We start from the raw sequence: 18,733 nt of genomic DNA, 5'->3' as shown, positions 1-18,733 counted from the left end.
ATATTTTGCTGAAAAAGCATGTCTGATATTTAATGAAAACATCCGGCTGCGTTTAAATGCAGGCTCCAGAAAATTTCTATGTGCTATATACAATTGTTCAATCATTCAGAAAAAAATAAGTTTGGCTATTGCAAAACATGTCAACCATTTTGATGAAAGAAACAAACAAAAATAGAGGAATAATTTATATAGATGTGTTGGGGTGACAGTAATGGCCCTTAGAGCTGCCAAAATACAAAGGGCTGTAATTACATGAAAAAGGTCATCCAAAAATACAACACAACTTGATCTACAACTCTACTCAGGGCTGTAATCACATGGAGAAGGTCATCCACAAATAAACCACAACTTGATCTGCAACTATATACATTAGTAAAACAAGAACAGCTCAACATCTATAGTCATAACAGTGAAATTGTTTAATTTTGGAAACACAGAAGAATGGAAAGAAAAAAAAGGTAACACAAGATTTTTCAGTAGCCTAAAGGATGACCGTTCGTTGCAGCTACAACTTGTACACATACCGAAAATAAATCAGATGTTTGTGACAAAGAGCTGATTGCTGCATGTCTACATAGAATTACAAAAGGAGACACTTCAAAAAATGTTCTTTCATGCTCTATGCAAGTTTGAATTGAACACCTTACATTTATATATCAATGTCTAGTAATACTCTGGTATATCAACGTCTAGTAATACTCTGTTATGTCAATGTCTACTTCATGATGAAATCCAGCAACATTTGAAGTATTAATATTTTTAGGGATTTCTCAAGGGATTTATTTCAGTACCCTAAAGGATAACACATCTTTGTAATAACAATGTGTACACATACCTAAAATAAATCTGATTTTTGTGACAAGAAGATGATGGCTACAGTAGGAAGGGAGACAATTCCAATTATTTTGAATGAAAATCTATATATTAGAGAATATAATAAAACATGCTTGACAAACCTAGAATTAACTTTCTCATTTTCTTTATCATTTTCATCAATGGCCACCATTACCAGTATCTTGCCCATTTCTGCCACATCATTGATGTTACCTCCTGCCACCTTGGGAAAGGCCTGATATCTTTCAGTATTTACCCAGAATTCTAATGAGGACTTAGTTGGTATACCATCTGGAGCTATCATATAAATTATATACATTTTAAAAGACTCAATATTTATAATAGGGTTTCAAGCTAGGATTTTGAGGTCTTATTTAGTCAATTTTGCTTAAATGACAATTAAATGTGTACAAAAAATTGGGTGATAACAGAAAACTTTATGACATCTAATAAACTACTCTTATAAAAATTATTTTCATTGAAAAGTGAATTTTCAGAAAAGGCAATCAGATGAACAACAACAGGGTTTTTCAATTCAGTCTGCAGACCATATTGTCGTGGGCAAGGCCTGAAAATAATCATAGAACTGATAGAAATGCAACTGCACATTAAATAGCAATGATCTATTTCATGTAGTTCCTATCAAACTAACTTAAGAAGAAAAAGTAACAAATTTTTACGCTGCAGCCAGAAAAGCAAACAATGTCTCACTTTCTGCTATTTTTGTCGCAGGCGATATAAAAACTGTTATGAAATTCCTTTTCAATGAAGCAGATAATAACCCATAAAAAGTTAGTATTGGCATGAAAATTAAGTTGTTAAACATGTTTTAAGTTTGTTTGATCTGTGACAACTTATTAAACAATACATCTTAGAGATGCATCTATAGTAAAAGAACATTATTCTGTGCTGGGATCTGCACCATGACTCTAAAGCCCTTCTAAGCCTGCATGTTTAAATCAAAAGCTTACCATTTCTTTCTCCCTTGAAGTGGGGGGGGGGAGAGAAATCTGATAATCCAGGACTATACTTACCTTCATATTCAAAATATTCTGAATCTTTGAAAACTAGCACTGTTGGATAGCTTTTAAGCTTAATATCCTAAAAAAACAAATGTTAAAAACAAATTTAGAAACATTTGGTTCAATTGATATTTGATATGTTATGTAACTATATATCAATATATCAATGTTACCAATCAAAACAGTTTTAAACACTGACTATTGCAAATAAATTAGGAGATGGTATACATAAAATGAAGTTAAATTTATATCACTGATGTCAAATTACTGTTTTATTTTCTGAACCAATATTTTTTCATTGGCAATGATTTTGTTAGCAAGTCATATATTAAAACATCAGTGATGTCAAACAACCTATATACATTATACAAAATCAAAGCGCTGTAAGCGCTGAAGGCAGTTAACCAAAAACCAAGGCAACCGTAATTATGAAAACTGTGGCAATGTTGCCTCAACATTAAACAGTCATATATATTACATTCATGTTTATCTAATGATTTATTTATTAAGGCAAATAATTTATATGTTATCAAGGTTTCAAAAGCAATGCATATATCAATGTATATTTTTCATGGTGAGTCTGCAGTGGTACAAGTTCCCAATGATTGCAGTTGTTCTACTTGGTAGTTAACCTTGGTTTTATTTGACTGCTAGAAGTTCAATTTGACGTAGTATGAACATGTAATAGTATGAATGGACTGGTTTCCCTGGAAAGAAAACTGAGTTTGTGTTCTATAGTACAAAAGTTATGAGACACGAATCAGACAAATGTTCACTACAACAGGGATCAAAGATGAGGTCTGACTGACTTGCCCATAGTAAATGTAAATGATTTGTTATTTTGTCCCATACATATGAATATATATAATTTAGGGGTGGGGATCTCAATGGTTTTCAAGTTCTCAAACAGGTAGGGGTAGGCAGAGGATTTAGGGAAAAAATTTGGTAGTTTATATAGGGAATCACTGAAGCGTGACTGGAGCAGGCCCCTCTTAGGTCAGTCAGTGGGCCCCACTTATGAAAATTTCTGGATCCCCCACTGGGGGTAGGGTGACCCTAGGGACTTCCCCTACATTTCATTTTATTTGTTATTTTGTCCCATACATGAATATATATGGTTTAGGGGTGGGGATCTCATTGGTTTCCAAGTTCTCAAACAGGAAGGGTAGGGTGACCCAAGGGACTCCCCCTATATTTCATTTAATTAGTTATATTGATCCATACATGAATATATATTGTTTTGGTGTGGGGATGTCGACCGTTTCCAAGTTCTCAAACAGGAGGGTTGGGATGACCACAGGGACTTCCCTTATATTTCATTTGATTTGTTATATTGTCCCATACATGAGTATATATGGTTTAGGGGTAAGGATCTTGACCATTTCCAAGTTCTCAAACAGGAGGGTGAACAGTGACCTCAGGGACTCCCCCTATCTTTATCTGATTTGTTATATTGTCCCATACATGAAAATATATGGTTTAGGGATGGGGATCTCAACCATTTTTAAATTCTAAAACAGGAGGGGTGGGGTGACCCCTAGCGACTCTTCCTATATTTCATTTGATTTTTCATATTGTCACAAACATGAATATATATGGTTAAGGGGTGTGGATCTCGACCGTTTCCAAGTTCTCAAACAGGAGGGGGTGGGGTAACTCCAGGGACTCCCCCTATATTTCATTTTTTATTTATTATATTGTCCTATACTTGAATATATGCAGGGGCGGATTCAGACGGGGGAGGGTTGCGGGCTTGCACCCCCCTTAAATTTGCAAAGCATGGGTTGTTCTCGGCTTAATAAAGAAAATTCCGAAAAATTTTACCTCAATTTTTTTTTTAGCCTCGCTCTGCTCGGCGAAAATTTAAGTTTGCACCCCTCCTAACCTAAAATCCTGGTTCTGCCCCTCATATGGTTTAGGGGTGGGGACCTCGACCGTTTCCAAGTTATCAAACAGGAGGGGGTAGAGTGGCCCAAAAAATGCCACCTATATATCATATGATTTACTTACATTAAGGTATATATAATATAGTTGCATAATTTGTGAAAATAAAGAATGAAACTTTCAGCTACTTTAATTGACCCTTCAAAATTGAGAAAAAAACAAATAACCCCTCGAAATTGCAGTAATATGTTTACACTTTAAAAGCATCTCACATGCATTATCATCATTTATCATTTATAAAGAAAATTTAGACTGTGACCATGAACATGTATATTGTTAGATATACTGTTCCCAGCTGTCACGTTGTATTGGATTTTTAAATTAAAATTTATCAAAAAGTAATTTTTAGTTTCCGAATAAAATATTTTTCTGCTTTTTCTTTCTTTTACATATATCTTTCGGTTTACAATACTAGTGTTTTTATTCATTTACCATGCATAGATGTATTTTTTCACCTGCTTGGATTTATTTTGTAAATGATCGTCAAACCCGGAATTACCCTTATCCGCTTCCGGAATCGGATCTGATTTTGTAAAATTTTGTCCTCACGGCCGCCATTGTTATGTGTTTACAATGTTGTTTTTGTCAATCAGATACGATTTTACTCGAATTTATACAATATTTGTCGGCGATTTTCTGTATAAAGCTAGCGGTTGAACAAAATGAACATCGCCGTCATGAATAATAATGATAAAAATAAGTTTTTAGCTCGTTTAATTGGAGACTTTGGTGAACATGGTGAAAAGGTTTGCAAAGTAATTTCTTATTTTCTTTCAAATGTAAGGAGACTACGTCGGGCGTAGCTAGAAACCAACTATCCTAGTCGAAATTCCGCTTCCAAAAGTGGAAGGTCTCGGACCACCCCTTATTTGCACACCTGCCTCCAAATTGAAAAGCTACGAAAATTTCTTTTTCTAATTTGAAATTGCCGCCAACAGCATGAACAGTTGAATTATATAATAGACTACTGACGTAGTTGTACTACGTATTGATGACAAACAATATTCCTACGACTTTTGTCATTTGGGAAATCTAAACTGCTTGTCTTAAGAGATTTTCGGCGATTAAATATTTCATATAATTGTTCTTTGACATCTTAGCTAAAAGCACAAGTCATAATGAACTACACAAGGATTTTTAATAAGCACTACTTCCTATGTGTAACTTTAAAACTTTTGGATAAATCGACGATCATTTAAGGTTTTTCTGGTCATTTTTTTTGTAATCCAGAATAAAAAGTATTAAAAAAGTGTTAAATTAGTTATATATAACATAGTAACAAACTAGATAATAACAATGGCAAGTATTTCAGGATTTATTGGGTAGAACACAAATCCAGGGTGCTCGCATAATGCAGCTTAACTGCATAAAAACACTATTAGTTTTGCTCAATAAATGATTTATTGCAATTGATTGTTTGTGTTTACAGCCTCTTTCAGCACAATAGGCAGCTGTCATTTATTATTGGTGGAAGAAGCTGGAGTGCCTTGAGAGAACAACTGTCAAGTTAGATTGAAGTTTAACACAACTGCCCCTTGAAGAGTTCAAACTCAAAACTTCAGTAATGACAGGCTAGTGATACAGTGATTGAACTACTAAGACCACTCGCATGGCCCTTTATTGTTAGTGACCAAATAGTTAGTGATCTATTCATGTTTCAGTGTACCTAATCAAGGGTTATTTTGTTAACATAAACATTTACTTAGTTTAATATTCTTTTTAAAAAAAGTCAAATTATTTAACCAGTATATTTTCTTAGACTAAAACACAAACCTTTGGTAAAATATTTTTCTTCCCTGAGTAAAAATACATCTGTACAATAAATTTGTCTGCTACTTCACTATACTTTACCTACAAAAGGAAAATATTATTTAGATCTAAAATAAATTATAGTGTGATTTACAAAGACATATTTTTGGGATTTTCAGCCAACCATATGTTTACTGCTTAGTACGGATTGGATGAGTCAAGCTCTATCCAAATAGATTGAAAGTTTGTTTGTATATTGTGTTGTATTACCACTGGCTCTGATAAGAGGGAGGATTGAGCACTCATAAACATGTTCAACCCTGCCATTTTGTGTGTGTCCAAAGCCAGGAACTTTATCAATCAACTGATTGTTGTTGGAATTAAATTGCAATAATTGAGATATTAAGGCCTCTTAAAGCTAACTCTATCACATGATATTTGGTTTGCTAATTGTTGAAGGCCATATGGTTGCATGTAATTTTTCATATCTTTGGTGGGTTTTTTTGAACAATTAGTATTTTGTCTAATCAGCAATCATACCACAATCATGTGCTTATCTTTTAAATCAATTCCTCACAATATTTTTTAACCAGGTGCTCCGCAGGGCGCAGCTTTATACGACCGCAGAGGTCGAACCCTGAACAGTTGGGGCAAGTATGGACAAAACATTCAAGCATGATACAGCTCTGAATTTGGATTGTGATCAAATTTTTGACATTACATGGTTTTTTTTTTTACACAAAACAAATGCCAAGATTTTACAAATCAATTAAAGATTTCTTCTTCAAACTTTTTAAATCTAAAATTAAATAGTTGACACAGCATAGGTTTCTGACACAGAATGAATGTGGTCTAATGAACTTAAAAGGTTTTTTTTGCCTTTGAGCAATTCACTATGCTGTTGAATATTAATCCTCTCAAAAAAATGTTTGAAGAAATTTTCTTTTTATTTATGAAATCTGAAATGAGAAAAATTTAACCCCCCCCCCTTTTTTTTCACATCCCCGTTTCCCTTTATCAAAACTGATATCAATTCAAATTTCTAATGGAGTTTGCAACAATAACTACTCATTTAAATACATCATAAAATATTAAGATGTAAAAAAACTGCTTGTTATCACTGAATGGTAAAGATTATTTAAATTTATCAGTTGGTAGTAAAAAGTGTATATACATTGTATATTGTATATAACAAAGATTTAAGTTGATTCTGGACAAAGAAAGATAACTCCAATTAAAAAAAATTCTTGCTATTGCACAATATTGTGCAATAGGATATTTCTTGCTTACTATTCTGGACAAAGAAAGATAACTCTAATTAAAAAAAAATTTGCTATTTCACAATATTGTGCAATTAGATATTTCTTGCCATTGCACAATACTGTGCAATTGAAAAGACTTGCTATTGCACAATACTTAATATAATAATTTTAGATCCTGATTTGGACCAACTTGAAAACTGGGCCCATAATCAAAAATATAAGTACATGTTTAGATTCAGCATATCAAAGAGGCCCAAGAATTCAATTTTTGTTAAAATCAAACTTAGTTTAATTTTGTACCCTTTGGACTTTAATGTAGAATTTGAAATTTGAAAACAGGACCAAAAATGAAGAATCTACATACACAGTTAGATTTGGCATATCAAAGAACCCCAAGGATTCAATTTTTGATGAAATCAAACAAAGTTTAATTTTGGACCCTTTGGACCTTAATGTAGACCAATTTGAAAACTGGACCAAAAAACTTCAATAATCAAGAATCTAAGTACATTTTTAGATTCAACATATCAAAGAACCCAACCGATTCATTTTTTGTCAAAATCAAACTAAGTTTAATTTTGGACCCTTTGGACCTTAATGTAGACCAATTTGAAAACGGGACCAAAAGTTGAGAATCTACATATGCAGTTAGATTCGGCATATCAAAGAACCCTAATTATTCAATTTTGATGAAATCAAACAAAGTTTAATTTTGGACCCTTTGGGCCCCTTTTTCCTAAACTGTTGGGACCAAAACTCCCAAAATCAATACCAACTTTCCTTTTATGGTCATAAGCCTTGTGTTTAAATTTCATAGATTTCTATTTACTTAAACTAAAGTTATTGTGCAAAAACCAAGAAAAATGCTTATTTGGGCCCTTTATTGGCCCCTTATTCCTAAACTATTGAAACCAAAACTCCCAAAATCAATCCCAATCTTTCTTTTGTGGTCATAAACCTTGTGTCAAAATTTCATAGATTTCTATTAACTTAAACTAAAGTTATGGTGCGAAAACCAAGAAAATGCTTATTTGGGCCCTTTTTGGCCCCTAATTCCTAAAATGTTGGGACCAAAACTCCCAAAATCAATACCAACCTTCCTTTTATGGTCATAAACCTTGTGTTAAAATTTCATAGATTTCTATTCACTTTTACTAAAGTTAGAGTGCGAAAACTAAAAGTATTCGGACGACGACGACGACGACGCCAACGTGATAGCAATATACGACGAAAATTTTTTCAAAATTTGCGGTCGTATAAAAACAGTAAAACAGTTTAAAACCTGTTAAAAAGGAGTTTCAAGCACTGATGTGTCATTCTATTTGTTTAATTTAAAAACCAAAGTTTAAGCAATCAATTGCTCCTATGACCTGTATCTTAGCTTTAGTGACCTCAAATATTTAAGGTTCCTATATGTTCCATCATGCAATATTGTCTTTGAAACCAAACCCATTACATTTTAAAAACAGTTAGATACCTGGATGATTTTCAACTTATCATTACATACTTCTGACAATGGCTTGTTTTTTTTTTTTGTTTTTTTAATATAAACTCAAATTTTAATGTTATTCAAAATTTGTGTTTTGACAAAAAGTCTTTAGAGCAAAGCTGAAGTCACACCAGATGGTAATGTTTGTCATAGTAATTTAAGAAATATATAGTACAGATAGTTCCATAAAAATAATAATATTAAAAAAAGATAGTTCATTTCACTACAATACTACAATACTGTAGATTTTACAAATTATTTTGTATGTTTGTTATTGCAATTGTTGAACATCAAACAAAAATGTGAGATCAATTATTGCAACATCAGCAAATGGTGAATATCATCAAGTTTAAAATCAGTTCTTGTGCTTGGAATACTATATCCCACTGCAATTAGTTTTGAATTTACAGTAAATGAAATATAACCATTGCACCTGTCCTTAGTTAGAAACCTGTTGTTCAGTAGTTGTCATTTGTTGATGTGGTTCATAAATGTTTCAATGATATAGATTAGACCTTTGGTTCTCCCATTTGAATTGTCACTTTTTGGGGCCCTTTACAGCTTGTGATTCGGTGTGAGCCAAGGCTCCATGTTAAAGACTGTTCTTGACCTATAATTGTTAACTTTTTACAAATTGTGACTTCAATGGAGAGTTGTCTCATTGGCACTCATACCACATCTTCTTATATCTATATAGAAATACAGATCTTACAAGCAAGTCATCATGAGGATCTTCATCTCCGATATAAAGGAAAAATACTTGGTCACTGTGATCACTTTTTACATTATAATATTTTCCTATACTGGCAATCTTTCTAACTGCTGGTCTACAAGAATAACAAAAAATATTTCAAAACTAACTATCACAAAGATAACTTTTCTAAGCCGACTGGTCAAAACTTGTTATCATTCATTCTGACCAAAGTACAGGATATTTGTCTTTAGGTGAATTCCAGTATTAAGGGAGGTAACTCTACTTTATTGCTTACCAAAAGAATGTGTAGGTAGTAATTTCCCCTTATAAAAAATTTAGTTCCTGAAACCCTGGAAAATTTACCAAAAAGGTTAACTTTTTTCTATCATTAATTTTGAAAAAAAGACACACCGTAAAATGAAGTTATTCATAACATTAGTATGCCATACCAGACCATGATGTAGGAGCAGACATCAGTATATCATCAACCTGTCACACAATTTAAAGTAGGAAGGAGGGCAGACATTTAGTTGGAACTGTTTCACATGGCTTGAAATTTATTTGCCAAATGTGTAATTGCCCCCCAAATCTAATTGATACTTTAGGTGAACAAAAATATGGATTTGGGAACGTTCTAACCATCGCTTGTGGAATTGTACCACCGGTAACAGTGTAGAAACAGGCAAGAGGAACACTAATCAAGTCTTTGTAGTGAATTCCGAGCCTGCTGTTGGTAAGATGTCTAATTGAACTTGATTTTTTCATTAGATAAAGTGTAGTTTAATATCAGTTGTATTTGTGCTTTAAACTTTTTTAATTTGAACTTGTTTACCATTTGTTCTTAAATATAACTGCAAACAATACTTTCAGTATAAATTATGTTGATTATTAAATATTGCTGTAGTGATCCAATAATAAGGTTTTAACAGCTAAAGGAAAGCCTTAGAAAACAAAAAATAATTTATTCAAGTGTTTTTTAAGGGATGACAACCATACAAAAACTCTACATTTGCTGTGATCATGTTTCTCTACTTGGACACATAATTCAAAGCTGACCAGTCTTTGCATTTACTCCATAAAGCTATGCAGATAGAACAGAAGAAGCAAATACTAATTATCTATTCTATTTTTTTTTACCTAGCCTGAGATTAAACACACAACCTCTTGTCCTCAATCAAATATGCTACCATGAGACCACCTTTGCATTCTTATTTATATTTAAACTGTGTAATTTTGTTTTATTTAGAAAAGCCATGATATAATTTTTGGTCTTATTGTGTAGTCGGGTGCTATCTCCTTTATTTATCATCAAACTCTATCTACTCATACATCAATTATCAATACTTACCCCTGAGCTTTATTTACAAATTCTAAGATATCTTCTTTGGATCTTTCACCACGGAATGTGTACATTTTCTCCCCTTCAGAACTGAAAATAACAACAAGAATAAATAATTAATTTCAATTATTTAAGTATTTAACGCTTTTAACAGTTCTCATTGTAGAAATTATCTTTTAGCCAACTAATCCATTCAATGTAAATTCAGAAATTATTGTGTGCATTTATTATTGCGAAATTTTTAAGAACGGACAAAAATGCGAGATTTATTATTATATCATGAAAATCTGCATACAGATATATGTTACAGATTTCAGACTGTGAGTTCTTATTATTGTGATCTAGTCATTCAGTCGCATTATTCGCATTACTTAAAACCTCCAAATAATTTCTGAATTTTCAGTAGATAATAACTACATACTCAATATTAAATTAAAATAGTTTGATAAATATTTATAGATTATTACATGGCATTTTCCATATTGGCCCTGGTATCAGCCCTAGACTCCCATATCAAGACAGAGGGCTTGATATGGGTCGTGGGCTGATACAACTGACCATATGGAAAATGACATGTAATTATCGATTTATAACATATTTTCAAACAAGAGGCAAAAGATAGCATATACATTTTGCACCTAATTATGTTTGATATTTTCAACAAAAATTTAAAAAAAAACATTTTACAAAAAAAAAAAAAAAATGTATCACAGTAAGTTAACAAAGTTCGTATCACAGTGAGTAAACAAAGTTTTGTGAAAAGCTAATTGTTTTACATTGTCTTCTCAGGGCCTTTTATAGCTGGCTATGCGGTATGGGCTTTGCTCATTGTTGAAGGCCATACAGTTACCTATAGTTGTTAATGTCTGTGGGATTTCGGTCTTTTGTGGATAGTTGTCTCATTGGCAATCATACCACATCTTCTTTTTTATATTAACAAATAATTTTCCCTTAATATATTAATTCTCAGAACTGTAACTATTAAATGACTTAAAGTGTTATATTTCCAAATAATGCTGAGGAAGAATACACCATATCTCTACTATGATTTGAAAATATATTCCGCTTGAACTTTCAATGTCATACAACAATCACTTTTCCATTGTGGCGTCATATATTTTCTAAATTCTTTATGACGTCAAAATTTTACAGGAACTTTTGTGATTTCCACTGTTGATTTTTACTCTTTTTTCTACTACAGCAGATTTGTAACCTTCTAAATTTCTTTTCATTGTGTTCCCATTTTTCATTTTTTTGTATGAATTTATATGCATCGTCATTTGATCTGTGAGAAATCTCTCCTGATCGTCTAACTGCTTCGAATGACAACTTGTTTACAAATAGTTTTTGATTGACAGGTTACCGGAAGTTAAACTCGGAGGCTTGATATGGATTTCCAGGGCTGATAACCAACCTTGACTTCCGTCTATTATTGGCCATGCAAAAATGTACATATCAGTACAAAATATGTGATAATATAAAATAAATGACATAAACTGCATTTTGATGTGGTGCAATTATGTTTTTCTATATATATACATGTAGTGCAGGATTTATGGACAAATCCTTTTTCCAGCAATCTGATTAAAGTGAGTTTTTTCATCATCAAAAGTTTTAATAATTATATATTTGCGATCAGGATGACAAAATCAGAAAGGAAATTTGACATCATAACTGATAAATGTCAGCTGCTGTTTTGTCTGAGAGAAAAAAAATCACAAGTCATATGATAAAAAAACATGGTAAATGTTATAAACCAGTAAATAAGAAAAGTAATGATCTACCATTTGCTTGTGTGTTTAGATGACAGACATGTGCTTGTGTGTTCAGATGACAGACATTTGCATGTGTGTTCAGATGACAGACATCTGCCTATGTGTTCAGATGACAGACACCTACTTCTGTGTTTAGATGACAGACATCTACTTCTGTGTTTAGATGACAGACATCTTCTTCTGTGTTTAGATGACAGACATGTGCTTGTGTGTTCAGATGACAAACATCAGCTTGTGTGTTCAGATGACAGACATCTGCTTCTGTGTTCAGATGACAGACATCTGCTTTTGTGTTTAGATGACAGACATCTGCTTGTGTGTTTAGATGACAGACATCTGCTTGTGTGTTTAGATGACAGACATCTGCTTGTGTGTTTAGATGACAGACATCTGCTTGTGTGTTCAGATGACAGACACCTACTTCTGTGTTCAGATGACAGACATCTACTTCTGTGTTTAGATGACAGACATATGCTTGTGTGTTTAGATGACAGACATTTGATTGTGTGTTCAGATGACAGACATCTGCTTGTGTGTTCAGATGACAGACATGTGCTTGTGTGTTTAGATGACAGACATCTGCTTGTGTGTTCAGATGACAGACATCTGCTTGTGTGTTTAGATGACAGACATCTGATTGTGTGTTTAGATGACAGACATCTACTTCTGTGTTCAGATGACAGACATCTGCTTGTGTGTTCAGATGACATACATCTGCTTGTGTGTTCAGATGACAGACATGTGCTTGTGTGTTCAGATGACAGACATGTGCTTCTGTGTTCAGATGACAAACATCTGCTTGTGTGTTCAGATGACAGACATTTGCATGTGTGTTTAGATGACAGACATTTGATTGTGTGTTCAGATGACAGACATCTGCTTGTGTGTTCAGATGACAGACATGTGCTTGTGTGTTTAGATGACAGACTTCTGCTTGTGTGTTCAGATGACAGACATCTGCTTGTGTGTTCAGATGACAGACACCTACTTCTGTGTTCAGATGACAGACATCAGCTTGTGTGTTCATATGACAGACATCTTCTTCTGTGTTCAGATGACAGACATCTGCTTTTGTGTTCAGATGACATACATCTGCTTGTGTGTTCAGATGACAGACATGTGCTTGTGTGTTCAGATGACAGACATGTGCTTCTGTGTTCAGATGACAAACATCTGCTTGTGTGTTCAGATGACAGACATTTGCATGTGTGTTCAGATGACAGACATCTGCCTGTGTGTTCAGATGACAGACACCTACTTCTGTGTTTAGATGACAGACATCTACTTCTGTGTTTAGATGACAGAAATCTGCTTGTGTGTTTGGATGACAGACATCTGCTTTTGTGTTTACATCTGCTTGTGTGTTCAGATGACAGACATCTGCTTCTGTGTTCGGATGACAGACGCTAGTGTGTTCAGATGACAGACTTCTGCTTGTGTGTTAATTAGATGACAGACATTTGCTTGTGTGTTTAGGTGACAGACATCTGCTTGTGTGTTCAGTTGACAGACATCTGCTTGTGTGTTCAGATGACAGATATATGCGTGTTTGTTCAGATGACAGTTTCAGTCTGCACGGTTAGCCACTAGTCTGATGCCCCAGACTAGTGAAATTTCATTCGGACTAGCAACTTTTTGCAAAACTTTGTTTGGATTAATAAGAAAAATGTCAGAATATTGGTCTTCAGACTAGGAGTTGAAAAAGTTTTTGTTGCAGACTGCCAGTGAGTTTCATGCATGTAAAGATGCTGACCATATATGTGTACAGATGCCACCTAAATGTTCATTATTTATAAGATGTTTATTAAATGTGAGTACTATTGTCAATTGAAAATATGTGCTGCTGTCACTTGAAACATAAGTAAAAATTTTAGTTTTATATTTGTTCATTTACTGTTACATATGTAAATTAAAACATATATTTTTGGTAATCAAATGTCCACTACAACTAACTGCCATGCTTCATGTACAAATGTATCTTATAGTGAAGAAAAATTAAAGAACAAATTATATAATACCAAAATAGCATTAACATAAATTACATACTTCATTTTTTAATATATATATAAATATATATCATTGTATATCATACTATAATAGATCTTACTATTTGATTGTGGGGTATCCCCTGACATCAAATTCTGATGCCACATGTGTATATCTTGTAGCATCAATTTTCCCAACTTTAACATCACTTGACCTGAGTGCTGCTCCTACTTGGTGATAGATTGGTTCTAACTTTTTACAATGTCCACACCATGGTGCATAGAACTGTAAGATGACAAAAAAAAGTCATTGCAAAAAATCATCAAACATAATGCCAAAAACAATCATCATTTTAAGTTAGTAAAATAAATTGTAAAGATGAGCATAGCATGTCACTGTCACATAATTATCAGACATAAATAATAAAAATCCATGATAATATAATATAAGTTGTTTTTTCCTCATATCTTATAAGGCTCATATTTATCAGCTTTCAAAAATACTAATGTATACAGTATACTATATATTTAAGAGCCAAAGTCATTTGAATTTGGCTTCATTTGTCTTTTTATCTTACCTTACAGCTTTAGGGCCTTTGATTATGATGGAGAAAAAAATATGGTTGTCTTAGAAACTTGAACCACAGCTTAATATAATTTTACCAAATTATAGACAACATGGATCCTTCAAAATATACTGGATACTTACTTCTAATAACCATTTTCCATTTTTTCTGTGATCTAGTATTCTGCTCAAAAAAGAAAATTGCTATTGAATGATACATATATATGCTACATAATTGGCATAAAACTTTAACTGATAAATGTAGGGGAATAGTTAATAAATGAAGATCTCTTAATTGTATAGAAAAATAAATAATCATGTACAGGATTGATTTATATTTTTTCAGTTTGAGACAGAAACTGGCCATCTGTGTCAGCACCTATTTTCAATAGACAATATTTATTAGCACAAACACATTTATGTAATCATCTGATGACAGATGTGGATGAAATATTGCCAATGTATAGCAAGAGAAAAAGATGCAATTTCATTTTTTTTTCTAGTATCAGCTGCACTACACATTATCGCTATTTGTTAGTCATTACTTGCATGGACATCACAAAGGTTCCTGATTTTTTGTTTACCTCATAAAAAAGTATATGATATAACAATGTTGAGCAATTGTTACATGAAGTCAATATTTCAACTGGCACAGACTCTGGGTTAACTGACATATTTCCAAATAGAGATAAGGTGTCTTGACATCCCATGGCTAAAGTCATGAAAAAAAGGTTAGACCATAGAATCTATTAGAGAATAGAGGAAATTATGGAAAAAATTATATATAAGGTGATCTACACTGATCTGTGCACTACTGGTCAATGGTGACTTGTCCAAAAGAATTCAATGTAAAATTTCAACAATTTCAAAGTGCTAGTACCTAAAAAAAGATTAACACTTGATATATTATTACTTTGTTATATTTCCGGGAAAATGCGAAAAAAATATCTCACCTTTCATCCAACTCTAAGACTTGCCCAACAATTTTTCCTATTTGGACTGAAAAAAAAATAAAATGAAAAATATATATTGTAATTTTGCAAACAGGACAACATGAGCTCAAAGAATGCGTTGTCTTATAAAACATTTAAAATATATTTTACCAAGCAGACAGAAATAAGCCGGTGTTTTCATTTTGTATAGTACAATATTGTTGTTTCCGGTTGAAAAACTAACCGAAGACCATAGTCGGATACAGACAAGATATTTTCCCGTAATATTCTAAAATGGAAAACAATATTGACAAAGTACTTATTTCGATGATTTATTGTGGAACATCAATTGAGACTCTGTACATCTGCCTACGCATAGCTAGAAAATAAATCATCATTGATGACTTTTAAATTTTTAACTAGCTCTAGGCTCTAAAAAAACACAGGGTGGAGGATTTCATCAATAATTGAAAGTTACAGCTGTTTTTATTATATTGTTTATGAAATTTATGAACAGGCCAGTTTTTGAAGTCAACTTGGTGATGTTATTTAACTTATTTTTCATCCTTATCTGTGTGCTTTTAGACGTGGTCATGGGTGTCAGACCACACTTTTACGACTGCTTGAAGATTGGCGTACAGCATTAGATAAACAGTATACAACTGCTGTTTTAATGGACCTTTCAAAGTCTTTTGATTGCTCAAATTTTGGGCACAATGATTACCGGGCTAATAGAATATTATCCTATCTTATATATATATATGTTATCAGCAAGAGGACTGATATACTGATTTACAAAAGAAGACTTTGAATTTACAATTTCCACAATTTACCTCTAAGTAGATCGTGTCTTACTTATAATGTTTGCTTCTTTAACGTTGCTATCTATCTAATATTGTTTTCAAGATAAAAGGCAAAATCGCAAAAATGACAAGGATATCATAGCCAATAATGGGAACCTATCTCAATAAGAAACCAACTAACGATTTTACCTATGCAAAATTTATAGAAAAGTTCTTTCTGGTCATTTTCCCTTCTTTCTGTTACTTATACCATTTTCTAGATAATGGGCGAAATGATTTTTGAAAAAAACCGTTTTTAGGGCAATAATCAGTCCCACAGGAAGTTGTCTGACAGTTTTGATGGTAATCGGTCAAAGGAAGATCTCACCCTTTTGAACATTGTTATCACCGTCTGTCATGTTTTATATATTTTTATTCAATTGGTTTTCAAGAGAATAGACAAAGTTTGAGTTTAACCTTACTCAATCGTTTTAAGCTAATTACAACGATATAGAATCAAGCAGCATGAATGGTAAAGTCATATCATGATACTTCAAATAAAAAAAGTTAAATAGTTTTATATACATGTACTTGAATGGATAAGTTTTTTTCTACATAAAAAAAAAACATGTGCATAAACTTTCTCTTAACAAAGAATCATAAATCTTTTAAAAAAAAAAACGTAGTAGAAATATGCTATTGAATTGACTTCCAGTACTTTAAATTATCGATTGATAGCTTTTCTGTCTGCGTGACCTTACCCACGAAAACCTCTCGAAAGAATTTCGGCAACCCGCGCAATTCTTAAGTTAATTAAGACAGAAAACCCGCGATTAAAAAATGTAAGCAAACTTATAGCGGTGATTTTTACCACATGTCTGTGTATGCGTCAATCGCGGTTGTCAGTACATACCTCCTTGATAACTAGGGACTAGCAGCATTGTAGAGGTATTCGGATCAGTAAGGGGCACAAAAATAGTGCGTGGGCATATAAATAAACTCATCATATATAACAGGATTGAAATTTTTGCACTCATCAACCTTGCCCTAACTATGCGTACATAGAAGCAATGCCTTGTGTGTAGATTTGGGAAAATCAAAGGCTTTGGGAGTAAACCCAGAGAGACAACGGAAGTCAGATGGATAGACTGCTGAAAGATCACACTTCAAAGCGGTAAAGTTGTATTATTCTCGGGCAGTATTGATGAATTACATCAAGCAGGAGTTAGATTGATATTGTCAAAGCGAGCTGAAATGTCATTAATTGAATGGAAATCAATCAATGAGAGATTAATGTGTGCCAGAATTTATATATCTACGCTTAAATAAATATCATCACTATACTGGTATATCTACAGACAAAATGTGCTACAGACGAATCAAAAGAACGCTTAACATCCTCTAAGTTATGGGAGACATAAAGGTTGAAATCAACTACGTAGGCCTAGAGATAATCAGGGGAAGGCACGAAATAGAAAGAAGAAACGAAAACAGGAAGAACCTTCATGATATATCTAATGATTAACATAGTTACTACTGGAAACAGCTTCCAACATAAAGACAAACACAGAGTAGAATGGATATCATCAAACAAGAGAATAGAAAATCAAACAGACCATATCTTAGTCCCAAGACAACATAGAACTTCAATCCTTGACACAAGGGCTTTGAGAGGAGCAGCAGTAGTAATACATACTACAAAGAAGCGATTTGATATCACCATATTGCAACGTCCAGAAGTTATGAGAGCATTTTCAATTGAAATAAAGAAAAAGTTTCAACTCCAAAAAAAAAACTACAGGGCATACTACATTTGTGGAAGGGATGACGAAATGATACAAAGAAGCAGCAACAAATACTATAGAATCCAAGAGCGTAGACATAAACTGTGGATCTCCAACAAATAATGGAAACTTGAATTTGGGAAAAGGCATCTGAAAGATTGCAAAATGGGAAATCAGAAGAAAAAAAGACCCAGACACAATAACAACTACTAAATATTTGCTAAAGTTTTTCAATATGATATAGAACGAAGAAGTGATACAAATAGAATCGAATAAAGGTATTATTTTTAAGATAATAAAGAAAGAAGATAGAACAGTACGCGAAAACTACAGAGGCACAACTATACTATATGTGCCAAGTTATGTATTCTCCAAATTCAGCATTCAAAGGATTCAGGTAGGAATAGGGGAAGAAATAAGACAATAACAAGCTGGTTTCAAATAGGAAAAAGTACGTACATGAAGTGCTCCTATTTACATCAACTTTGCAGACTTTGAAAAAGGCGGTACCTATAGTTGTTTATGTGACCTATAGTTGTTAATGTCTCTGACATTTTGGTCTCTTGTGGACAGTTGT

At 33.0% G+C, this 18,733-nt stretch overlaps 1 protein-coding gene across 1 annotated transcript in view; it reads right to left on the bottom strand.

Moving 5' to 3' along the window:
* LOC143078883 (protein disulfide-isomerase TMX3-like) overlaps positions 1-15,808 on the bottom strand; it is a 112,223-nt gene extending 96,415 nt beyond the window's left edge. Inside the window, exons 1-9 of the mRNA XM_076253909.1 lie at positions 15,762-15,808; positions 15,612-15,657; positions 14,803-14,842; positions 14,216-14,379; positions 10,343-10,423; positions 9,013-9,127; positions 5,574-5,651; positions 1,869-1,935; positions 957-1,131 (exon numbers count right to left, since the gene is read on the bottom strand). Coding sequence (XP_076110024.1) covers positions 957-1,131; positions 1,869-1,935; positions 5,574-5,651; positions 9,013-9,127; positions 10,343-10,423; positions 14,216-14,379; positions 14,803-14,842; positions 15,612-15,657; positions 15,762-15,792 — 797 coding nt within the window. The 5' untranslated portion in view covers positions 15,793-15,808. The remainder of the gene's footprint in view (positions 1-956; positions 1,132-1,868; positions 1,936-5,573; positions 5,652-9,012; positions 9,128-10,342; positions 10,424-14,215; positions 14,380-14,802; positions 14,843-15,611; positions 15,658-15,761) is intronic.
* Positions 15,809-18,733: the final 2,925 nt, after the last annotated feature.

The sequence above is a fragment of the Mytilus galloprovincialis genome, chromosome 6 (genome assembly GCF_965363235.1).
Source record: "Mytilus galloprovincialis chromosome 6, xbMytGall1.hap1.1, whole genome shotgun sequence".
NCBI classification, from domain to species: Eukaryota; Metazoa; Mollusca; class Bivalvia; order Mytilida; family Mytilidae; genus Mytilus; species Mytilus galloprovincialis.
Note: the sequence above shows the minus strand (reverse complement) of the source record. Positions and strands in the feature narration are given on the sequence as shown.